Genomic DNA, 26,190 nt, shown 5'->3' on the forward strand with positions numbered 1-26,190 from the left:
TACAAAATGAATACATGTCTTAATATAGGCTACAGAAGCTGAATAGCCTATTAAATGTAAAATCTTGCGATTATTAAATTATGATAAACATAGCCTATGCATTTGTTGCGCCATGTAATGTGTTAGATGTATAGCATAACACAATAAATTTGGATAGTTAAAATTGGTCAGTTATTGCATTAGACTTTTTTCTAGTCAAGATTTGGCCATATACTTCGTAGGCTATAGCATTCAACGTTTGTTTGTTTTTTGTTTTTTTAATGATTTTTATCTTTGTAGTCTTTGCATAAGATTGTGACAGATCCTGTATTGCTGGATTTGCATTACAGTAGTCTAGAGGAGGGATTAATTGAGTTCTGTGTAGAGAAGGAATGCTAAAGAAGTTGCTACAGGCCACAGCTTTTAGCCTATCAATCAGTCATTCCTGTTTTTGTCCTCTAGTAAAGAATACCAGCATTTCTCAGTCTTTTGGATTCCAAGGCCCCTCATTGTCCTATACAATATTCAAATCTTTTCTGCACAAACCAACTTTGCTGTGGTCTGAAATTGTCTGAATTAAATGGTCTGAAGGAGATCTCAACTGTGTATACGATGTCAGTTTGCATAGATCTTGATTGTTTAAAAAGGCTTTTATAGCATAATTTTAATTCAGTTAGATTTAATACTATAGTAAGATTTGGGCTCCTTGTGAGATTGCTGAGGCCCCTGGCAAACCACTGTTCTTTATTAGAAAATTTCATCGCATCAGCTTTTATTAAGATTCTTACCACCCTCTTCTGTTTAAAAGTTGAATTACATTTCCCCAGCTGGATTAGTGTTTAATATCTGTTTGTATTATTTCATCTTTTTTAAACGTTGTTTATGTGTATTTATAAAAGTGTGGCTACTGACTGCTGCTGGCTGCTACTAATAATCCTTACTCTCTTAAATCATATTTAACATAAAATAAAAAGAACACAGAAATACAATCACTGATTTGAGACCAAGGTACAGTAAGTTATGCTTTCTCATTTTTATGGCATTGCCACAGAAGGCTCTCTAGATCTTCGAACTACACTTTAGGAGCTATGCCTGCAGGGAATGGTGGGTAATTCAGAGTGAAGTTAACTTTCAAAGAGACCCAGACCACGCTGTGAACTGGAAATGGAGGACTTTGAGGTCTCTTTTTCCCTTAACTGCCTTTTTTTATTGTTGCATCAGTTCTTGGAAAAGGCTGCATGAGATGATATTTTACCTGTTGACCTGAATTCCTCTTCTCTGAAAGAAGCAGGTGTTCTTTCTCAATTGTATTAAGGCTCACAGCCACATGACTGTCATATCCCAGTTCTACATTTGACATCTAGACGTCTGTCTCTGTGTGACAAGATCTCCTTAATGGTGCTCACTGCTCAACCTCACTCACAATGTCAGGGACTTAACCTTAAGTACATTAGTCTTTCAACATAGCTTACGCCACACTGAGCGTCAGCAACCCTGTGTCATATGAAGTGTAGATATACTGTTGAAGTGTTGAATACTGTGGGGCAACAATAACCATTTCAAAATTAATTATTATTATGGTATTGATAGATATCTATCGATGGATAGATAGATAAATAGATAGAACATAACTATTTGATTACAAAATTATTTAACAGTAAATTAAACTTCATAATTTTGAAAAATGAATAAATTATTTAATTAAATTATTATTAAAAAATAATTAAGATTAATATTTCCAGTGTCATTGTTCTATTTATGCTACTTTGACATAAAGTCATTGTTTGTTTATTCATATTCAACTTTGTTATTTCCTGAGGAAAGTCAATGCTGACATTCCTCCGAGATATTTGGTATTTGATCAAAAGAGATATTTGCAATTATTTTAGATTTTTGAGTAAAATTACTATATGCAACTCACTTTGCAAAGAAGTTTCTTTGAAACATGCCATATCAAAGTTGTTGACAGATTGAATGCTTGTGAGTGCACATGCCTTAAGATTTAGTTTTCATTAATTTCCTCATATGCCATGAATGAAAAATATGTTCTCTCTAACCCAGGACAGACTCTCCAGGCGAACTTAAGCATGCGAGTAGACCATTCAGAAAGATTTCTCAACGAAGGCCCGTTTGTGTTTTCAGAATCTGAGGAGTAATCCCTTTGCTCGAGTTTACCTGGGACAAATTGCTTCTGTGTCACTGCGCCAATCTGTCAGCCTTTGTTGTTGACCCATTGACGCAAACACAAATCAGCCTGAGTGTATTTAAGCCGACCACAAGGAGAGAGACTGACATTGAACGAGAAGTCATCTGCAAACACTAGAGCCCACATAAGAACCTGTTTTTTTGGAAACAGACACGATGTATGAGATGAGCTTGGGAAATAGCTGTGCCGGTCTCAGTGACTCACCCATCCCAACAAGAGTAAGACCAACAACACCCAGAAGAGGACCCCCTAAACTTAAATAGAGAGTGACTAGACAATTCAAAAGCAAACCTCCCAAAAAGGGAGTCAAGGGGTGAGTAGACAACATTCAAATCTACTTGAACTCTCTACTCTTAAAAAAAAAAAGGTTCCTAATGGGCATCTATGGTCCCATGAAGAACCTTTAACATCCACAGAACCTTTTCATTCCACATAAGGTTCTTAACAGTGTAATTTAAAAATGTTCTTCACACTAAGAAAAAAATAATGGTTCTTTTAAAACTAAATGGTTCTGTGAACACTCCCTTTTGGAATTTTTGTTTTTAACATTGTATAAGGAAATAGACTTAACTTTGGGATTCATTTCTTCTCTCCTTCCATTAGATTTGGTGATGAGATCCCAGGAATGGAGGGTCTTGGCACTGGTGCGTACAGCCCTTGGAACGTTGCTTTTGTAGTGTTCAAATTACTGTGTTGTGTTGTGTGGTGTTATGCTAAACCCATTACTCTTGCAAACTGATTTTGCTCACTGTCTGGCTCATCACTGTGCTTCATCTGCCAATTTCTTTCATGCACAGACATCACTGTGGTGCGTCCATGGGAAGCGTTTAGCCATCTGGAGTTGCACGAGCTCGCCCAGTATGGTATTATTTGAGACGGACTGCAGGAAGATGTATCACCTGGACTTGTTTAGTAGACTCTGGACCCCAAATGAGGGGTGCTGCAAATGTACACCGCCATTGCCTTTATACTCTGTTGCAAACAGCTGAGTTATAGACGCCAACCCGCCAGCCTATGAATGCATGATTCATTTAATAGTGACTATTCAGATGCAGAAGGAAATAGGTTTATGATGTTTTGGATGATAGAAAGGTTTCAGTCCAGAATAACAATGTGGAATTTCTTTCCAATCTGTTTATTTTCTACTGCACATAACCAAAATACAATACAGTGGTACACTCTGTGTTCACTCACCTATTTGTGCTATAGTTCTTTATTTTGTATTTTGCTCTCAGAGAGGAAAGGCCTTATAAGTTATTGGCTGTTCACATCACTTCATCTGTCGTATGGTATCAGTGTTTTAGACCATTGTTGTTAGCAAATTTAGTTTTCATGTTCGGCTTAATTTAAAACACAAAACCTTATCTGTGTTGTTAATTATGTTCCAATAAAGATTTGATGTAGACATGGTCTGCTTTTTTCTCAAGTATCTGAAACATGAACAAGAAATGTGGAAATTAAGCATGGAACATCGGTGCTGCAAGAATCGTATGACTCCCATTGACCTTGTTAATGATTAGTAGTTCACAATAAATCCTCTGCCATCAAATTGCTTTCTTCTAATTCATTTATGTATAGTCTCTTTTCTCATTTTTCTAAATGACTTCTGCATAAGGATTAACAGGGTAAAACATAATCAGTGCTAAATTACATTTGATATCTGTTACAACCCAATGACTGACAAGGTCGTTAGCAATTTTCACAAAAGGAAGTCAAAACAAAAGGTTAAAATCATAAAAGTATGTTTTTCCCCATATAGGCATGTTTACGTTCAACAACCAATGTCTTTATATGAAACGTTTCAAACCTAAAATGATGCAATAGTATTTAGTTTTTAATTTTTTATTAAGACACCATTTTAAATGGTTTTATTAGTCTGTTCATTTAATCAGACAGTTGCACCACCTGGCATTTGGAGGTTTAAGATAACAAAACACAAAATAATATGTATTATTGAAATGTACTAAAAATGAATTCAAACTAAATAGGATAAAGTGATAAATGTCATGAATTTATCAAATTATGCACGTCATGTCATTGATCCTTATACTCATATAAGATATTTAAACAGGGTAAAAAATGTAAGTCGACAGTTACCGAATGCTCTAGCAGTTGATGCCAGACAGATGTATTTTGTCACCTATTGATTTAGGTTAGAAGATAGAGGAAAGGAGATTTGGATTTGCTCTAAATGGATTAGGACACACTGATTTTAACCCTCAGGCTCCTGCACTGCAGATGATACATTTATGCTCTATGCTTTTTATGTTTTTTTTAATGGAGCACGATCAAAATAAAATAAATAAATGCCTGCGAATGGTTATAATTTATTGTTGTTAAATACTACACAGATAACCTCACTCACTCATGATTCAGCATAATTAGATATACTTAGTTATAAATCATGTAAATATTTTTTCGATAAATTATTTAATTATAATGCAATTACGTTAGCCTTCTCTCTTGAGAAACACTACTTAGAGGGGCTCAGAGAGATCACTGTGTTGATAACACGTTTAGAGGCACACGACAGCAATGATTATGATGAACAGGGCGGATCAACATGGTATTCATACATGAAAACTTAAGATGAGATCCTTGCAGCATTACTCATAGAATTCCATTTTGCACATGTCCACACCTTACACCATTTTTTCAGATGCTTCACAGGAATGTGTCAGGGTAGTATCAGGGATGATTATGACAAGTAAAAGCTGAAAAATAACATACTGCTTAGTCATGTAGTGTTGTTGCCTTAGCAAATTTAAACATGGCCAGTTTCGTCAGTTGCATATACACACACACACTGCACGTTTCCCAAAAATAACATTTTTGAATCCATGTTTAATCATTTTAAAGCCATCTATATGCTAGTGTACTCATAAAAGCTGACAAAATTAACCTTTACCAGATACACATTTCAAATAATACAGTCTTGGATCAAAAGACAGAGATATTGATGCCCTATCCTGCACTACACAGATTTTTTTTTAAATCCCAATCAGCCATTATTATCTGAGAGAATTACTGAAGAGGCAATAGGAATTAATTTGTTGATTCATAGCTTTATTAGTTCACAAAGTTCAAATGGTTATAAAATTCACTCTTTTTTGTTGTTGCTTCAAATCAACAATATAAAAGTAGAGATCAGCAGAGCAAAAGATCATTGATCAATAAAAACAAAAAATGTTGGCTTTAAACATCGAGGCGTACAGCATTCGTCAAAGTTTTTTAGCACACAGACAACAACGTCATGTTTATACGCTTCAACTAATGTTCAGTTAAAGACCGTTTCTTGCAATCAGTGCTTGGCAATTATTTTAGCATCATCTTTCACTGCCCAATACTGTGATTTATGTGTTCATTTTAAAGTATAGATTTTCACAGAAAACAAATGCAGCTCAAGGCAGAAAATTCACATTCTGTAGGCAAACTGCCCTCAGGAAATGTACTACATAAAACCGCTCGCTAGTTTTTAGCTCGTACCAAAACTTGCCACATGAAAAATAGGATTTATGCATTTAATTTTAGGGCCTGATCTACCCAAAAATATTTTATAATATTAAACTGATAAACCAAGACAGAAACATTTAAAAATCCTAAATAGAACTAGGTAAACAATTATGCAAAGAACCATATTAACTGTAAGAACCATATTAACTGTAACAATATATGTAGTAGTCTGTATTAAGTGCACATAAAGGTATCACCAATAGGTTTCGTAATGCTACAAATGGGCATAAGAGAAATCTAAGATCAGTAAACTTGCTTAAATTGTCCTGCACATTCATAACTGATGTCTTACTTTGAGCTAACTGCATTTTACTAGAACTATTTTTATGCATAAGCAAGTAAGCATTCATAATTTATATTGTGCAGGAATTGTTGTGACTGCAAAAACAAAAACTTGTTGAAAAAAAAAAAAAAATGCATAGTGACACATTGTCATGTCGATATACATTATCATTGGCTTGACATGTCTCAAATGATAACTACCTATGATAAACGTGTACAGTGACACAAAATGATGCTTTTGGAGAGCCACGAAAAGTTAGGGCTCCCGAAAAGCTCATCTACTCTAAAATATTATAAATTTAATAAATAGTCACATAGTGCAAAACTAACATTACGTACTAACATAATGTGCTCATTCAACGCTCAAATCAACCCATAACTAACTTTTTTTGTAAAGAAGCAAAAATGTATTTTTCAAATAATCGAGCCCTTAAAATACTGAATGTCGGACAAATTTGTGCATGTTGCAGGTTTGTGTTTGGCATCTTTGACATGAGAGAGACTCTGACCAGCCCCTGAGTTATAACGGTCCAAAGCTGGTGCTCTGAAGGCAGGGTCCAGGATGAACTCGACAACCAATCACATCTGAGCCAGGTGAAGCTCCTCCAGGCCATCTTTACCCATGTGGTAGCGTGCAAGATCCTTCCGAGTCACCAGCCCCACAACCTTCACATCCAAAGCCCAGGCAATTAGAAACTCGTAACATTTCTGAAGTTTGATGTTATTGCAGACAAACGATAAATGGACGATTTTCAAGTTCTATACTATTTCCTCTATAATAAATGAAATTATGTTAAACGAATAAAGAAATTAAAATAAATAAAATTTGAAAAATATTTAAAGAAATAATCATGACAGAAAGGTAATCTAAATCTAAAACTAGAAGAAATTAACATGCAAAATGAAATATTCAATATCAACCGATACTGACAAATAAATAAAAAAGACTAATATCAGCCAATAGCTGATTAATAATACTAATATAGTACCAACATATTGTGCATTCCTAAACAGTAGCTGTGAGTTATAAGTAGTAACACATTTGGAATATTGATAGACTCACTCTGTTCTCATTATCAACCACCACCAGATGTCTCAGTCCTAGCGCCCGAAACAATTTAAACACACGAGGGAGTGAAGTCTCCTGAAATCAAATATGAAAAACAACAGTTATTCATACAGCACATGATTTAACCACATACTCATGTCAACTAAAACACACTTCCTGGTGGCATTTCTTGTATGGGTGTGGCAGTGGCATTCTTGTTAAGGCTTGGACACGACTTGAATAAACCACAAACTGGAGAGGTTCTAGTCTCTGCCTCAATTTTTTTTTTCTCTTGATGCTAGTCGATTTTTATGATTTATATTACGGGGCTGTTGAATGCTTGAATCGGTTTGGTTGACGAACGTTGACCAAAGGTGTGCAATTATTTTCAGGGAAACAGACAGCTAAAGTAGTTCCAGGCAGGTCTTGACCGCATTACATGCCCATATCATTTCGCCATATGATTTCAGTTATTTGAAAGGTTCTTTCAGCCTATAAAAACAAAAGAACCAAAACTCACAACAACACGACACTGACCAAGCATATAAATATAGTAAACAATAGCAGATAAACCTATAGTTTCGCTTTTAGTAGAGACGCTGCTGCCGAACACTTTTGAGACTCAGGTAATTCACATACGCTTAAAATCTCTCTCTCTCTCTCTCTCTCTCTCTCTCTCTCTCTCATCATCTGAACAATGTTTTGAGGTGTGATAACCGCAGTATAATTGACTCCAGGCTGTTGAATTATTGTAAAAAATAATGCACACCCGAGGTGTAATGGCAACGGCACGATTACCACCTCAGTTGTGCATTATTTTTCTAATAATTCAATGGCCCAGAGCCAATTATTCCTTAAATAATCAATTTCCGATAAACTTGCCTTTAAATGGCATGCAAAAACAAAAACTATGATTGGTTGCTTTACATGTAAGTCAGACAGTCTCAGTCTGTGGGGAGTCCTTGGCCAGAATATGCTGCTACAATGTAAGTTACTTAAGTTAACTGACCTGAGGCACAGTATATGGGGTCGGGTTCATGAACTCGGTGAGGTCCATCATGCACTCCCTCTCGTCCTGAGAGACGTGGATGGACTGAATAGGAGGGAAACGTGGATATGCATCTCTGAAGTCCTTCAGCTGTAACTTCCTTTGGATGAGACGTGAAGATGCCCTCTCCACAAACACCTGAGTCACAGAGGGCTGAACTATTAGAATTGGCCAAAGTAACAGTTACAGTATTGCCTATAAAATAAAGATGAAAGCCCAACTAAAGCCATCATAATAAAATATGTCCACACCTTATGTTTGAGAAGAACAATAAGCTGAGAGCGGAGAATAAGTCCACAGATTTTGCCTGGCTGCGGGAAGAAGATGGGCAACTTTTAGTCTTTGTTGAAACTGGAATATACTAGGAGTAACAGGATCTGATGTCATGGTTGTGTCACCTCATCATGCCCAGTAGTATGGGTAACCACTGGGAAGCCGTTGTGATTGGTGGATGTGTTGCTAAGAACGTCCACAATCGTTCCGACCTTCTCCACTCTGTTAAAGCAGGTGACTGGAGAGCTCATGACCTCCCTGTGGTGAACACATTCACTATATGACACTGCACCAGCATTATTTGAGTATTATTTATATAATATTGTAGTACGTATTCATATTTTAAATTCGCTTTTATTTTTACATTTGTGCTTTTATAATTTTTATTATTATTTTAAAAAGTATTCTATTAATAGTAGTAGTTGACTGATAGATTGCAAAGGACGATATATCAGAAGATATATAAAAATATATATTAAAAAAAATTTGTTATAGCATCGGCTGATAAGTTTTACTGTTTAACCGATAATAGTCAGAAGCAAGACTTTTATTTTGACAGCGCTGAGCTCAGAAGCACTTATTCTCCATCTTTATTAGTTTACGGTCTTTGTTTAACAGTTCTGTCTAATAATTGAAAGGTAAGGTCTTTGAATATCTAATAAACATTTCATGCCACAAACTTCACAAGTACATATGTTAACAGAAAAATGAGTATACACTTGGTCAACGTGATTACTTTTTTTTTTATTAGTTTAGTCTAAAGTATAAATCTGTTCATTATAAATATACATTTTTTATCCACTTTAAAATATTTTTCAAATATGAAAAATATCCCTTGACAAAAACTCAATAGGATTTTTCCATAGGCTTTTGGATTATAGCTAAAAACAAGCTCTATCAACAACAAAAGTTTATGATACTTGCAAGTTTTGTCCATCAAGATAATTTTCACAGATGAACAAGTTTTATGAATTTTCAAGCATAAATGCAGTCGCCAGAAGTAAAAAGCTAAAGGTAGGCTTTAAACGAACTGCACCACAAATTCAACGTCACTAAGCTTCCGACAACTCTTTCAGTTTTTATCTAAAAACATTTTCCCAGAACATTTGAGTTAAAATAGTTTAGAAGAGCACAATTATAAGCACAACGAGTTGCACAAATGAGTTTACTTGTTCGGCGTGATGATGTTAAATCTCCTCGACAGCCTCTGTAATCCCATTTATTAGCAACCGCCTTTTTCAAGACATGTAACAGCTTTAAAAAAAAAATCACGTGTTGGGTAATACTGATGTATTTTATGTTGTAGAATAAAATGTGAAGATTATCTTGAGCTTGTGTTCCCCACAGACCTTATTTCAGCCATTTAACCAAAACCCCATTCAAAAAACCCATTGACTTCGGGCCGATGGAACTGGAAGTGCTAAAATGCTAACTCGCTTCTGTGTTTTGACCTACAAAGCATAGGCGTAATTTGTGGGTGGGACATGTCCCCACCACTTTTTTGCCAGGGTTAATATTGTCCCCACCACTTTTTGAAACATGAACCTAATAAAAATAAATAAAACATCTCCAGTTAAATAGAAGAGCATTCGTTTTATTTGTTTGTTAAATTAGAGGCGATCTAGCCCTGAAGTGTGTGATTTTTTTTTTTTTTTTTAAATCAAGCTGAGTGATCATTGCCGGCCGCTGCTATCAGTGGCGCAGATACAGTGCTCTCTTGTGGCTTGCGCACAGTCTTCACACAGATGTGTGCTTCAATAATTGGCAAAAAATCTCGCCACTAACAATATATATATTAGTAGAGCTCATTTAACGACAAATTAAACCCAATGTACAATTGAAATCGATTTCTGGGCATCGTAATGTAAAATTGTTATTGTACACATATATTGTACATACATGATTTAGCATTCAGCCTTAATGTTGCACGGTTGTATGAATTACTGTTACATTGATTAGAACTGAGGGTCAGTATAGAGTGCATCAGAGAAGATAAAAAGGATCACATGACATGTAAGGCCGAAGGGTGTGGTTACCTGGCCGTCAGCCAATGAGAAGTAGCAGGAGCCTCCCAGTGGAGGAAAGGAACACTCTGCAGCTTAATATGGAGGTCATACAGGCCCTATAAACAACAAAAACCAGTCAGACAAATGCACAAATGAGCTTCATGTTCTAATAGCACAAAACATAAATGACATGCATGCATGACTAATGCTTTGTGACACCCTTAAGAAACCCAAACAAAAAACTACTGGAAAGACAAATCACCAGTTCACAAGAGACAAAAACAACCATGCTAGATATTTTGCTTCTCACCTCTACAAAGTAATCCCCCACAATTTTGGCAGTCATCAGCACAAGCATGATGGGAAAGCCATAGGTCACATTCCCGGTGGCTTCCACCAGGATTACAGTGAGACTGAGTGTCATTCTGACAATGCCACCTGTCAAATTAACACAACAAAACAGCTATATTTGTTAATGATGACATGTACTTCCTTCACAGAAATGCAGTTGGGAGCACTATTATAAACCACAAGACTGCATTCCTGCTGCATTTCATTAAAGAAAATCTAGTTAAAATGAACATGAATCATCAATAACTCACCAAGCTGGGCCGCAGCACCCATCAGAGCATATTTCCCAGGATCCGCCCAAATCTATCAGTTTAGAAAATGTCCACAACACAGTACAGTTAATCTTTCCTCATATTTTAGCTCTATTTTTTCTCAAATTTGGGGTTGGAGATTTACGGTGACCGGGAGGGGACATGTTCGGTTCACTTAGTTTTGTCGTGGCTATGACATATTCACTCGAGGGAACGTAATATTACCATGCGATGTAAAGTTGTGGACTCGAGATCCTATGTTGAGGGAACTATACATTTTTCTTGTGACTTCTTTATGTTGAGTGAACGAGATCTATTTCTCATGGCCACGAGTTAAATGCGTAAACAACGGCGCTGGATATGCCTATAATAATTATATTGCGCGCATGTTTGCCTATAGACAGCATTCAAATAAAGTTCATTATTATCAATAAATGATAAAAGAATATGTAAGAAGAACATAAAATAATATAGGCCTACAAGAAACCATTTTTACCCATCCCATCTCACAGCAATTTAAACCCATTCCCTGACTGTCTTTATTTTTATTATTATTCTATTATTATGCCTATTAAACCTAAATAAAATGAGATATATACTAATATGTAAATTTCTGTGAAGTGAACTTCCCGTAAAATTCCAGTGCGCCTACAGAAATAGTCATATAATCCAAGCTTTTTTGGCATGACTGTCAGGCATTTACAGTATTTACAAAACATAGGCTATATGGTACTGTAAGTATGCTATTAGACAATGCATAACGTTAATTGGGTAAAGAGATAATGAGATCAAATGGAGCCTTTACACTCGCACACACACACACAAATAAATACATACAAATTAAGATAGCCTACATATCAGTGAATGGATTTAAAAGACTTTGGGATGAGATAAAAAAAAATCGTAGCTTAAATATTCTTATAACATAGCCTATTAATAATAACAAAATTATTCAAACTTCATTTGAATGCTGCCACGGGCACGAGAGGCTACAAATGAAAACAGACATTCATGTATCGTCACATAGGCTACAGGTGTAGTCTACAGAAATACAGTCATAAAGACAGAACTTTATTGGCATGATCAGGCATTTACAGTATTTACAAAATATATACTTTAAAGGGTTAGTTTACCCAAAAATGAAAATTCTGTCACATTAATTACTCCAAACCCGTAAGACCTTCGTTCATCTTCAGAACACAAATTTTGATATTTTTTATGAAAACGGAGAGCTCTCTGGCCTCTTAATTTTAGGAGTTCTGACGTAGAACTCAGAAGCGTTGCACAGTATTTACAAAGTCAACAGTGTAGGACACTGACATTGTTGAATAAAGTTGTTATTTTTGTTTTTTTGCTCACAAAAGTATTCTCGTCGCTTGATAACATTAAGGTTGAACCACTGGAGTCACATGGACTATTTTAACTATGTCTTTACTACCTTTCTGGACCATGAAAGTGGTAATTAAATTGCTGTTTATGGTGGGATCAGAGAGCTTTTCATCAAAAATATCTTCATTTATGTTCCGAAGATGAACGAAGGTCTTACGGGTTTGGAACAACATGAGGGTGAATAATTAATGACTGAAATTAAATTTTTGGGTGAACTATCCCTTTAAGTAACATAATATACAGAAAGTTAATTAGGTAAAGCGATAAAAGAAATGAAGAGGAAAATAAAGCAAATGCATAACAATGAATAATAAAAATGTAACCAATAATAATAATAATATATAAATATTAATATAAAAACAAATGATCAGTGAATGAATTTAAAAGACTGTTGGATGGGATAGATAAAATGTTTTATAAGGAATATTAAACAATTAGCTATTAATACATTTCGTTCAAAAGCAGTCTATAAACACCATCCCGCGCAATACAATTTAATAGGCAATGTTAATATATCATTAATCATTTCTTAATTGATATGATCTTAACTGATCTCGAGGCCATGACTTTACATCACGTGGCCACAACATAAGGATGTCATAACCTCGACAAAACAATCTCATGGGCATGACTTATCACATTCCTACTAATTAATATGACGGTGCACGACAAAACTAAGTGAATCAAACATGTCCCCTCTTGGTCACTGAAAAAAGAATAAAAAATGTAGCTATAATTAAAAAAGTGCAGAGAAGGGTAAGTACTTACTGATTGGCTGGAAGCGATGACAGACAAAAGGATCCCAAAGAGTCGCCCCCAGGCTGCTCCAATGAGCAGAGAGGGGATGAACACTCCTGCCGACACGGTCAGACCATACGTCCAGACAGCCAGGAGGAAATAGGCTAGAGTGAAGATCCCTAAAGTCACGGGGTCGTACGTTCCTGAGAGAGAGAGATATTCCCAGTAAAATTTCAATATTAAAACAAAACAAAACTAGACTGCAGTAGGACTCATTTAAAAAAAAAAAAGAGATGGGTAGCCTGGTTAGAAGGAATGGTAGGGAATGAAGGATTTATATTAGGCTGTCCAGTTATGGCCCAGTTATGAGGTACGATACGATACGATATATAAAAACACACACACACACACACACTTTTGCTTGTCATGTTCCCCTTGGTTGGATTCAAGTACTAATATCATTATTTGTATTAAAAAAAATTGTTTTATTATGTTGTCATTTTTATTATTTTAAATTACTTTACCTATTTTTTCATATTTATTTTTGATAATGTCTGTTAATTGTTCTTGTCTATAGAACTATGCTGGCCTGTAACTAATGTAATAATAATATGCGAGGTGTGTTTATTATATATATGCAAAGTTTGTTTCTAAAAAGACAACAATAAAAGACACACACAAAAAAAAAAAAAAATAAGATAATTGCATTGGTTTCTTTATTTGTACTAGGTTTTATTTCATCTGTATTTCATTTGTTTATAGTTAGCACTACAAGAAGCATACCTTTCCTAGCAGATATTGTTTTAAATGGAATGCTAGCAATCTGTTGATCACAACGGTCTCATTTGTTAAGCTAAAACACTGTTGGTACATCACTCTGGATGACAGGATCTTCTAAATGCCTTAAATGTAAATGCAAAAGACATGCACAACCCTGCATGATCTGTAGTAGGGTGAACATCTGTTCTCTTTAGCACACTATCAAGCACTCCAGCTCTAGAGGGCAGCATAAGGCTACCAGCCATGATGTAATATTAAAACCATAACATTATGTGTGATATTAATCATATATAAAACATGTAATTATGATGTTATAATATAATCATATTACATTCTGAAGCATTACCAACTTGGTCATTATATAGTCAATATAAACTTTGCCAATTGGTAAGTGATTTTGCTTGTTCAGTCCAGTGGCTGAGCACTGACTATTGTGCACTTGCAGCTCTCTGGAAAAGCGATCAAAGATGGCTTCTCTCCAGAGCGTAGGAAGATTTTAGCTGCCTGTTAGCTGGCCTGCTTCCAGCTTGTAACCAAATCTGCTAAATAATTGACAGACATATGCAAACACACACATTCACAAAAAACATGCAGACACACCGCATAATTCAAGAAGTGCTTGCAATAACAATGAGGGTTGATGTTTTGAGAATGAAAGTCTGATAATGTCCACACACATTCTCAAGCCCGTTCACACCCAACCACACCCGTACAGAGACACACCTGGAGGGTTGTGGAACAGACTCCTTACACTCCGCTCAGGTGTGTTGAAGAAGGCGGTGGCCATGGAATTATATTCACCGTCAGCACAGAAGAGCTGTAAATGAACAATATAACAAATCACGTTTCTGTTTGACATTTCAGACTACACTCACCTAAAGGATTATTAGGAACACCATACTAATACTGTGTTTGACCCCCTTTCGCCTTCAGAACTGCCTTAATTCTACGTGGCATTGATTCAACAAGGTGCTGAAAGCATTCTTTAGAAATGTTGGCCCATATTGATAGGATAGCATCTTGCAGTTGATGGAGATTTGTGGGATGCACATCCAGGGCACGAAGCTCCCGTTCCACCACATCCCAAAGATGCTCTATTGGGTTGAGATCTGGTGACTGTGGGGGACATTTTAGTACAGTGAACTCATTGTCATGTTCAAGAAACCAATTTGAAATGATTCAAGCTTTGTGACATGGTGCATTATCCTGCTGGAAGTAGCCATCAGAGGATGGGTACATGGTGGTCATAAAGGGATGGACATGGTCAGAAACAATGCTCAGGTAGGCCGTGGCATTTAAACGATGCCCAATTGGCACTAAGGGGCCTAAAGTGTGCCAAGAAAACATCCCCCACACCATTACACCACCACCACCAGCCTGCACAGTGGTAACAAGGCATGATGGATCCATGTTCTCATTCTATTTACGCCAAATTCTGACTCTACCATCTGAATGTCTCAACAGAAATCGAGACTCATCAGACCAGGCAACATTTTTCCAGTCTTCAACTGTCCAATTTTGGTGAGCTCGTGCAAATTGTAGCCTCTTTTTCCTATTTGTAGTGGAGATGAGTGGTACCCGGTGGGGTCTTCTGCTGTTGTAGCCCATCCGCCTCAAGGTTGTGTGTGTTGTGGCTTCACAAATGCTTTGCTGCATACCTCGGTTGTAACGAGTGGTTATTTCAGTCAAAGTTGCTCTTCTATCAGCTTGAATCAGTCGGCCCATTCTCCTCTGACCTCTAGCATCAACAAGGCATTTTCGCCCACAGGACTGCCGCATACTGGATGCTTTTCCCTTTTCACACCATTCTTTGTAAACCCTAGAAATGGTTGTGCGTGAAAATCCCAGTAACTGAGCAGATTGTGAAATACTCAGACCGGCCCGTCTGGCACCAACAACCATGCCACGCTCAAAATTGCTTAAATCACCTTTCTTTCCCATTCTGACATTCAGTTTGGACTTCAGGAGATTGTCTTGACCAGGACCACACCCCTAAATGCATTGAAGCAACTGCCATGTGATTGGTTGATTAGATAATTGCATTAATGAGAAATTGAACAGGTGTTCCTAATAATCCTTTAGGTGAGTGTATATTCTGATCTAGGAGCAGTTCAACTAAGCATTTTATCATTTAAGAGAACGATTTGAAAGCTCAGTAAGCACATAAACACCTGCAGAGGATATTCCTCAGTGTGGTCCGGTCCCAATGGCTGGCAGTCATTGGAGAAATAGATCAAAGTAAAGGAAACTGTAGCGGTCACCGCCGCAACCAGCATAGCCTCCATTACCTGCAGGCACGGCCGGTGAACGTACCTGAGACATAACACATCCTGTTAAAATCTCACAGGCCGATGGATGGATGTAAGTGGATGAAAAGTTTAAAAGAATTGCATTTATAAAATAAAAAAGTTGAGTAACTGTCTTCAGTCAATTTTTATCAATTTAATGCCTCCCTGCTGAGTAAAAGTATTCATTTCTTTAAAAAAAACAAACAAATCAACAACAAAAAACTGAGTGATCTTACCGACCACAAGCTTTTGAATGGCAGTGTAAATAATAAAGCTGACACGTTTAAAAATAAAAAGGTTTGTTAAATGTAATATTCGCCAATATTTCTTAACATTATGTTTTCAAACATAGATATTTTGTGTTTTCAGTATCAGTCATTCACAGACTCTATTAAACTCCATACAAGTTTGGAAAGTCTCTTCTTTTACTTGTTGGCCTCAATTTGACATGAGGGCATAACCTACACATTGATATGAAAACGTCGTCATACACATCCCAACTGCTTCTGTTCAATGATACACACATACCTACAATTCAATGTCAAAACCTACCATCCATTTAGCAGAATCTCAAAACTAGTGTCAAGTTGCTGCAAAAATGACTTAAAATGGCCAATATAAGGAATAGATGCATGGTGGCCCCAATAATAGTTTTCCATTACACAACATTTTGATTTTCAAAAATGTTTTCCTTAAATTAATGCAAAACATATTACCCATGACCTTCGGAGTTCAATAGCTTGAGATCCTACCTTATTCTGAAAATTGTAAGCCAATTATTGAGCAAATTGAACAATGCCCCAAGCATCCCTCCTGGAAAACGAAAGAAAATCAGAAAAATAATTCAAAAGCTACATCCACTGATTTTAATTTTGTAACCAAAGTTATTAAGATGTTTTATGCACAGATAAAGTGATGTTCCCCTCACCTAAAGCTCCCATGATAATGAAGAGAGGAATTTCATATAAATTATATTGCACAGTCTAAAAAAAGAAAACAAACATTCAATTTAGTTCAGGAATGTCATGACTGATATAGATACACCAAAATATTGCGATGTTTTCTTTCTTTCTTGTGACATTTTGGAAAGCTTTAAGGATCAATTCTACAGATTTTCCTTTCAAATCTCAGTGCTGTGAAAAACTTAAAACTGGCAGCTAAAAAGTAACTGAGAGAGAAAGATACAGGACTTACATCACTGTCAAAGCGGCCAAAGTTAATGAGACCGGGGCTGGAGAGTTCTCCAGCCTTGTTATGGTAAATACTCAAGAAAAAATTAAGTGTGAAGCTGGAGACCATCGAAGCAAAGAACTAGATAAAAAAAAAAAAAGCAGGATGAGAGGTTCAAGCAGTGAAATAGTCAGTGCTCTTTAATGAGGAGCCAAGCTCTTATTCACAATCACTCACAATTCTCCAAGTCAACATCTGGTTCCAGAAAGATGCGCCTTCCTCTAAACTGAACAGAACCCCACCTGTGCCAAAAAACACAATGAATCAAAGATGGTCCTGAACAATCTGATCCAAGATTCATTCCAGTGCAGTTTAACAGCTTTTATTCAGAGGAACACAATGTATTTTCACTTACAGCTAAAACTCTGCGTATATCAGGCATTTTAATATGCTTTAACAATAACAACATTTGTATTATTGACTTTGCATAACTCTGATGTAAAAAAAAAAAATTGGATATTTGAAATGATTTTCTGCATGTCTCACCAACGGGGGCTCCAAAGGCAGCGGAGACTCCAGCCGCTGCTCCTGCCGAGACAAAGTCTCTCTTCTCTGTGTCCCTGCGGAAATACTCAAACATCTGCAGGGAACAGAAACTTGCAGTCAGGCTCCATGTTCACTGTTAGATTCAAGTAGACTCAATAGTACAGAAAACTGACCTTAAAATCTTTTTTCAGTGAAGTGCTTCTGCCTTGAGATACTCCTGCAGCCACCACTGCTCCTGAGTGAATCATGGGCCCTTCCTGGGAGAGAAGAGCAGATGCTGAGTCTGTTAACCCCAAATTAAAGTCTCATTAACCCCAATTGACTGATTTTCTATTGTACCTTTCCAACAGCAAGACCTCCAGCAACTGAGCAGATCACACCAAAGACCTTTACCACCAGAGTCTGTGGACGTAGAAGAAATACATTTTTAGAGATCTCTTAAAAAAAAAAGAGAGAGAGAAATAGTGAAAGTGATGTAAAGGCCAAGTATGGTAAACCATACTAGGAATTTGTCCTCTGCATTTAACCCATACGATTTAGTGCACACACATTAGGAGCAGTGAGAAGTGAACACACACACCCAGGGAGCGATTGGGGGTTCGGTGCCTTGCTCAAGGATTATTGAGGGTGGAAGAGAACGCCCCCACCTACATTTTCCTGCCGGTACTGAGAATCAAACTTGCAACCCTCGGGTTATAAGTCTGACTCTCTAACCATTAGGCCAAGACTGCTCGACATAGCTTTATCACAAAAAAAAGACATATAAAAGAGATCACCTTTAGTCGAACAACACGAGGGATTTTCACTCCATTCAGGTAGCATTTTATCTGAGGGATTCCACTTCCTGCAGCAATGGGCTGAGAGAAAACGAGAAGACTGAATTTTAAACAATGTTCAAAGTAAAACTATGTAAATACTACGTAGTTTACAAATGTACATTACGGCATTCAAAAGTTTGGTCAGTAACAAAGTCTCTTATGTTCACCAAGGCAGCATTTATTTGATCAAAACACAGTAAAAACAGCAACATTGTGAAATTGTATGACAATTTAAAATAACTATTTTCTATTTGAATATATTTTAAGAAATAATTTATTCCTGTGATGTCAAAGCTGCATTTTCAGCATCATTACTCCAGTCTTCAATGTTGCTGAACATTTCTTATTATTATCTATGTTGAAAACAGTTGTGCGGCTTAATTTGATGTGTGGAAACCGTAATACATTTTTTCGAGGATTCTTTGATTAATAGTAAAACAGCACTTAATTTAACTGTCACTTTTGAACAACTGAATGCATCCTTGCTGCATAAAAGTATTAATTCAATTATTACAATTCAAAAACAACAAAAATTTTGGTAAAAAAAAAAAGAAGTAACAACCCAATCTGATTCAATAAGTCGAGAAATATACTTAATAATACAGTATGCTATTGCAAACGCAGCCAAATTCTGCTTTCTGCTTGAGTACATTGTTTAGAAAGAGCTGTATGATTTCTTTGAAGTGACTCTGAAAAACAGAAGGGAAGCAGAAGTCACACAACACAAATATCATTGGGACAGGAAGAAAACAAACCTCAATAAAAGCAACAGCGATGGCGCCAACCATCACGAAAGCAGAGTTAAACACTGCCCACAGTATAAGAGAGATGGACAGGCCTCCGAGCTCTGTGAATTTATCAATGTCTGAACATCTGATTAAAGAAACTCTGAAGCCAGTAAGAAACATCACATATCAGATTAGCTCTGTATTAAAAATATTACTGAGGTATGTTACTGCATAATAACATGATTTTTTTTTTTTATATACTAAAATTGCTATTAATAGTCTTTTTCCTGGAAAAAAAAGAAGAAATCCTCATTTTAATATAGTTGAGAAATAAGTTTAATAAACTACATAAACAGATTGCATTAGATAAAATAAAAAAAAAAATGCTCAATTTCAAATCTGTCTGTGTCTGTCTGGATCTGGATTGCCGTGCATCCGGTTATGGCCAAATTATTAATGTAATCCCAAAGGGAATGAATTACACCAACTTTCATATTACAAATGTAAACTGATTGCATAAAATGAAATTAATTTGTGACAAATTGTTCAAGAACTGCATATTGGCTAATTTTAATTAACTTTAAAAACTTTTTTATACAAATACACTTTTTTGAGTGCTTTATGTGAGAAACAGATTATATCATAGGATTGTAAATTACATGACTGACAGAAAAAGGATACTTTGTTTGACTACAAAGTACTTGTACCCAGCAAGACTCTCCACAGCAATGTCTATCATGCATGCGATGAGACCAGTGAAGAACCCAATCAGACCACAGATCACCCATCGCCTGATCTCCAGACATCTAAAACCCTGTGGTTAGGATAAATCAGCATTTCATGTTAATCTGCAATGGCTATAACAATTATAGACTCTATAACCAGAGTGTGTTCTGTCAGTAGTACACTGAATAAACTGCTTTTAAGTGGAAACAGCTTATAAGTGAGTGCCGTTCTGCAAATCCTCAAAATGACTGCATGGCATATTCATTTTGAATCAAGCCATATTTGGAGAAAATCAAGAAAAAAATGTGCTAAACTGTGCTGTTAGTTTCATTCATTCATTTAGTGATATAAATTATAAAGAAAATAATGTGATTGAAAAAAAAAAAATCAATGTGTTTAGGGGCGGGCGCTGATAAAATAGCTAGCACTATAGGGTATATGTCGAACGTCGCATTACGAAACCGGAAAACAGAACGCATCGCTTCCGGTTCAGGTCTTTTGTATGTGCTTCATGCATTTTTTTACTGTTTTACTCAAGATAACTTAAAAGGAGCGAGCAAAGATGATCATAACCAATGTCCCTCGCATGTGAAGATCGATATTTAAAAGTAAAAAAAAAAAAAAATCTTCACACTAACGTTTAGATATTTAAATAGAATAAAACGCCAATAACAAAGTGAGATAGGTAGGTTAGCTGATTACCTTAAAATTCCATAGATATCGGCGTCAGTTCATACGGCTGTTAACACTTTCTATGACAAGCGGATGCGATGAGACCAGGTTTCCGGTTTCGTCATGCGACGTTCGACATATACCCTATTCGCTATGGAAAACGCAAGCAACATTAATAAGGAGGACATCGTTGCTAATTTATTATCCACGCATTTTTCAAAATTCACTTTTAAAGAAAAGCTGGAGTTAACAGGCAAAGGAAGACCTACACTAGAGCTTCATTGTGTTCAGAAAACCAAAGCTTTTTAAAGCATTTAAAGGTGCAGTCTGTAAGAATGACAACTAGTGGTCGAAATAGGTACTGCAGTCCAATTCTAAATATCGGAGATCATCATTTCTCCCGTCACCTGCTCCTCAGACTGGACGGCGCTCACACGGGTTACCAGTCTGAGCACACGCAACAGGAACGAGCGCCAATGACAATGAAAATTGGCAAATTGGCAACGTGCAGTATCACAGACCAAAACAAAAACAAACATTCCAGCCTGAAAACGCACATTTAAAGTCACAAGTAAAATAACTGGCCGTAAAAGTGTTTTTCAGAGAAATGAGTATGTGAACTTAGCATGTTTCCTCAAAATATGCAAACATATTATGGTATTTTTATGCTTCAGTAGAGTGAAAAATTTCAGCACCTTTAAACCACAGCAATTAAGTGATACCCCTGGATGACAGCATCAATCAAACTAAAGCTTCACAGCTGGAATTGTTTGCCGTTTGTGCAAGTTGTGCAACTAATTTAAAATCTAATAGGTTACGTGACTGATTTTATTCTGCCTGCCGCGGCCACTGTCTTTAGTTGAGAAAACAGTTATTTTGCAAAATTACTGGCCAGTCTGTAAATTTACTAACTTGGCGACCATGCACATTTGCTGCAATTTTGCATAATAGCTATATTTTTCCCAAATCATAATTTAAATACGGTCTGTTACATACATTTAATCAGCTGCTCTAATGATTTGATTAATTATCAACATGTGCTGAAGTGTCTGTTGCTAATGCGCTTCGGTCTGAACGATGTCTTGATGCGTCGGCTTGCATAAAATTTTGTTGCTTTTGTGGCCAGTTGTCACCATATTCCACTGTAATGACACACCGATTGTGTGATGATGCAATTCTTTGTAATGATGATTTGCATTTTATTACTTTTTGTTTAATTTGGTGATAACTCTCACGCTCACTCTGATGTTTGCTTGTGGCATTTCTTGTCAAAGGTAACATGCAGTATTATAGAAGAGGACACAGGAAGCTAGGCTGATTTTAGGTTGGGTTTACTTTTTTCCCGACGAGGGAAGGGGGTGAGAGGGCCAAGGTTCAAGAGTCATGGTTCGCTACCGCATTTGAGTCTACTGACCATGTGACTCATTCGTCTCTCTTCCTCCAGGAACAACTGATTCTCGCTGTTATCATAATCAAGACTCTGAAACACAGAATGCATAGTTGTGACATTTTATATCACAGCTCTTCAAAGACACTTTATTTAAAGTGTACATGTTGCATTTTGCCTCATTTTAAGCTAAGTTACTGAAAACCTACTTATTTTTCAAAACATTCCCAACAGACACTCAATTGAAAGAGAGAGGTCAGCTCTAGATTCAATTACCTCAAATTTGAGGGACAGCAGCTTCTCGTTGTGAGGGATTTCCTTCGGTCGACTTCTCACAATGTCCTGTGTGAATTGAAGAAGAAAAAAAAAACCCCACAGATTCAAGAGTTGCATTTGGCCGACAGTCATCAAGGGCATATACAGTCATTCTATGCTCATGCAATCAGAATAGCACAATACTTTATTTAGCTACATCAACTCTTTGCAGCCATGAGCAAACTTGACCTCATGCCAGCACATTGGAAACATATCCTCACAAATAATCAAGTACATCAAGTCAGGCTTTTTCCAGAGTCTCCTGCCAAGAGTGGTTGATTTTAGGAGAGATTTAGAACATATTTATGTGCAGCCTAACATGCAAATCATGAATAAACCACAAACACTTCAAAATTAAAACTGAAACTACAGCTGCATCGAAACAGTGAAGCCACTCTTTTGGACTGGAATAAGGACTATTGAAGTGTTCTTTGTTTTGAAGTGAATGAATTGATGTCAAACAGATTTTACCTCTTCGGGTGTGATTTCCTCCTCAAGGTCCACAGTGCTCAGCCTGCCTATATGAAATATACCTCCCCCAGATAACTATGAACCAAACACATTACACTTATCAATAGTCTATGTTAATCTACATTTAGAATCTACATCAACAATACAAACAATATGACTATATTTTAACATAAATAACATAAATTCTTCTCACAATATCCTGTACACACACACACACACACACACACACACTGTAGTTTATGTGTGTATATGCAAAGAGGGGCCCCACAACAATGAATGAAGCCCAGTGCCGTATACAGTGAGGGGCCAGAATTTAGCTATGGCTCTGACAAAAAACACTACCGATTCAATGTAGATCACAGGAGCTTGCAGCTTCTTAGCCGAATAAAAGGGTTAAAAGAAATGGGAAGTTAAAAATCCAAATATCCAGAGTTGCAAAACACCATGCACAAATACAAGGACATAAGGACCTTACAAGGATTAACAAGTAACAAAAAGGTTTTACCCCATTATAACAGGTTTAAGAACTATTGTTTTCGTTTCAACACTGTGGAATGACATGAAGTTAAAGCAACTGTAACTTACTGTCAATATCATGTTGCTGTCTGCAAGCCAACACAATACCTTTGCATGCTTAACAAGCATGCGGTATTTAATCAGCAGAGCAAGTAATTCATATAAGTAGAAGCCAAAACATTCCATATTGAATGTGAGTTCAATACATGTCTTTTATGTAGTCTGCATGGCCTGTCTGGTACCTTTCTGTTGTATTTCCCATCCTCGGCACCGTTCAGCAGTGGCGTTCTCTCTCCGCGATCTTCGCCTCGGCCAGACCATGACACTTTCTTCGCGATGTTGGCCATGTCAACTTTTACAATTATACATACATTAAACCTGCGAACTGGACAACTACTGCGAACATGTCTTCTTCCCCATGACTAACAATCATAAGCGATCCCGTGACGAGTGTACGGAAAGCACAAAGGTCCAAGAAAGAAACAGTTTTTAAAGGAATTCTGGGAAATGTAGTTCACAGTTATTCTGGGTTGTGTCAATGATGTGCGGTAGGTCTAGTCTAGTTGGGACTGTTCTGAACGCTTAAGAACATGCTCATAACTGTCATTGACAATTGATATTGACAACATGATATTGACTCTTTTTTTTACTGATTTTGTTGCAGTTGTGCAGCATCACATTCATGTTTCCAATTCATCAAAGGTTTGTGCAATATAGCTACGACAATTTTATAACATTTTAACGAAACTAGCTATATTAAAAAAAAAATAATAATAATAATAATTCACTCATTAGGTGAGAAAAAACCTTCTGTATAGTTATACTGTTCCATTTGACCTTGTGTCCAATCACCCTTAATTCACCCATAGAGCATAGAGCACCAATAGAGCCATAACTGAGCCCATATTCACCCATAGAGCACCCATAGAGCATAAATATATTTAATTTTGTAAATCATGAAAAACACAAATTTGTTTTTATATTGGAGAGTGTTGACGATTGGTTAAGATTGGGGGAATGTGCTTGGCAGTATGAATACATTTTGTGGTTCCTTACCTGCTAAATTTACAGCATTCATCTTAAATAGGAATAGGAGTCTGAAATCTTAATTTGGTATAGGCTAATTTATATTTTTTGCTTAACAAGAAGTCCAATTGCGTTGACACTGTGTTGACTGAATGTAGACTGCAATACAAGTCTACAAGTCCATAAGCAATACAAAGCTCAAATAATAAAAATAACATAATCAAACGCTAATTTAAAAAAACATGTCTTAAGTCTACCTTTAAAAATATCATAGTTCTGAGCTTCCCTAAGATCAAAAGGCAGAGGATTCTAAAGGACAGGAGCATATGAAGAAAAAGCCCTGTCACCCATAGATCGTAAGCGTGTATGAGGAACAACCAACAAGTTGGATTGTGAAGATCGCAGTCTCTGATTTGGAGTATAGGAAATTAACAATTAAGATAAATAATGAGCCAAGCCATGCAATGCTTTATATGTCAGCATCATAATTTTAAAATCAACTCGGAGTCTGACTGGGAGCCAGTGTAAGGACTCCAAAACTGGAGTAATATGATCGCATACCCTGGACCCAGTCAATATCCTGGCGGCCGAGTTCTGTGCATATTGCAGTTTGTTGAGCGTGGATTTAGAGACTCCAGCTAAAAGGCTGTTACAGTAATCTATCCTAGAGACAACAAAGGAATTCATCAGCTTTTCAGCTACTGAGAAATTTAGCATACACAATCTTGCTATGTTTCTGAGGTGAAAGAAGGATGATTTAACTGTACTTTGAACAAAAGAATCAAATGAAAGGCTAGTATAAAAAAATAACTCCAAGATTCCTCACTTTAGCTTGAGTCGCCAAGACCGAGCCATCAATAGTCAAAGATAAAGAACCAGCTTTGGATATTTGATGACGGGAACCAATAAGCATCACCGTTCAGACACAATAAATTATTACTCATCCATTCCTTTATCTCAGAAACACAGCCAGAGAGAAAATCAACATCAAGGTGTTCACCAGATTTAGAGTGTATATAAATCTGCGTATCATCAGCATAAAAATGATAATGGAGGCCAAGCGATCTCAACAAATGGCCAAGAGGTGACAGATAAATATTAAAGAGCAGAGGGTCCAAGACAGAGCCCTGGGGGAACACCAGTGAGAACAGAGCTAATCTCAGACCTGAATTTCGCCCATGGAAACGAACTGAGAAACTGAAACCACTTCAGAGCTGTCCCCGACACACCAAAATCTTGTTCAAGGCGGGTGAGTAATAGGCTATGATCAAAAGCTATAACAGTATCAAAAGCTGCTCTTAAATCCAGAAGGATGAGAATGGAAATTGCACCGGAGTCAGAAGCCATCAACAAATCATTGGTAACTTTGACCAAAGCTGTTTCATACTGTGGAATTTATGAAAACCTGACTGAAGGGGTTCAAAAAGGTTATTAATTGCAAGATGGTTACACAAATGAGAGGCAACAACACGCTCAAGTATTTTTGCCATAAACGGAAGATTAGAGATAGGTCGAAAATTATCAAAATCATCCAGGGCAATATTTTCTTGTTTTGGTATGAGTTACAGCAACAATCTTTAATGCTGCTGGAATATCCCCCATCTGCAATGAGTCATTTATAATACTGAGGACAGTGGGGCTCAAAACATCGAAGCAAGATTTA

At 36.6% G+C, this 26,190-nt stretch overlaps 1 protein-coding gene and 1 long non-coding RNA gene across 4 annotated transcripts; one reads left to right on the top strand and one right to left on the bottom strand.

The window, feature by feature from the left end:
- Window positions 1-2,074: 2,074 nt before the first annotated feature.
- On the top strand, window positions 2,075-3,731 carry LOC307157112. Its single transcript, XR_013820869.1, has 3 exons — window positions 2,075-2,498; window positions 2,789-2,829; window positions 2,983-3,731. It is a non-coding gene; the product is annotated as an uncharacterized lncRNA (long non-coding RNA).
- Window positions 3,732-5,232: 1,501 nt separating this feature from the next.
- clcn7 (chloride channel 7) lies at window positions 5,233-23,953 on the bottom strand. 3 transcript variants are annotated; one of them, XM_079894925.1, is made up of 25 exons: window positions 23,744-23,953; window positions 22,986-23,060; window positions 22,476-22,541; window positions 22,227-22,292; window positions 20,096-20,228; window positions 19,442-19,551; window positions 18,645-18,725; window positions 18,208-18,270; window positions 18,042-18,125; window positions 17,869-17,962; window positions 17,560-17,624; window positions 17,347-17,463; window positions 17,081-17,135; window positions 16,905-16,965; window positions 16,036-16,177; window positions 14,588-14,681; window positions 13,115-13,287; window positions 10,958-11,009; window positions 10,666-10,793; window positions 10,386-10,471; window positions 8,475-8,607; window positions 8,328-8,387; window positions 8,038-8,214; window positions 7,044-7,124; window positions 5,233-6,646 (listed from the first exon to the last, which is right to left on the bottom strand). In XM_079894925.1, exons 1-25 carry the CDS (start codon window positions 23,846-23,848, stop codon window positions 6,560-6,562), a joined length of 2,388 nt encoding a protein of 795 aa, XP_079751051.1. In that variant the 5' UTR covers window positions 23,849-23,953; the 3' UTR covers window positions 5,233-6,559. The 3 variants fall into 3 exon arrangements, with proteins under 3 accessions (XP_079751051.1, XP_079751052.1, XP_079751053.1); XM_079894926.1 differs by lacking the exon at window positions 22,986-23,060; XM_079894927.1 differs by lacking the exons at window positions 22,227-22,292; window positions 22,476-22,541; window positions 22,986-23,060; window positions 23,744-23,953 and adding an exon at window positions 22,148-22,164.
- Window positions 23,954-26,190: the final 2,237 nt, after the last annotated feature.

The sequence above is a fragment of the Squalius cephalus genome (genome assembly GCF_949319135.1).
Source record: "Squalius cephalus genome assembly, chromosome: 1".
In the NCBI taxonomy this organism is placed as follows: Eukaryota; Metazoa; Chordata; class Actinopteri; order Cypriniformes; family Leuciscidae; genus Squalius; species Squalius cephalus.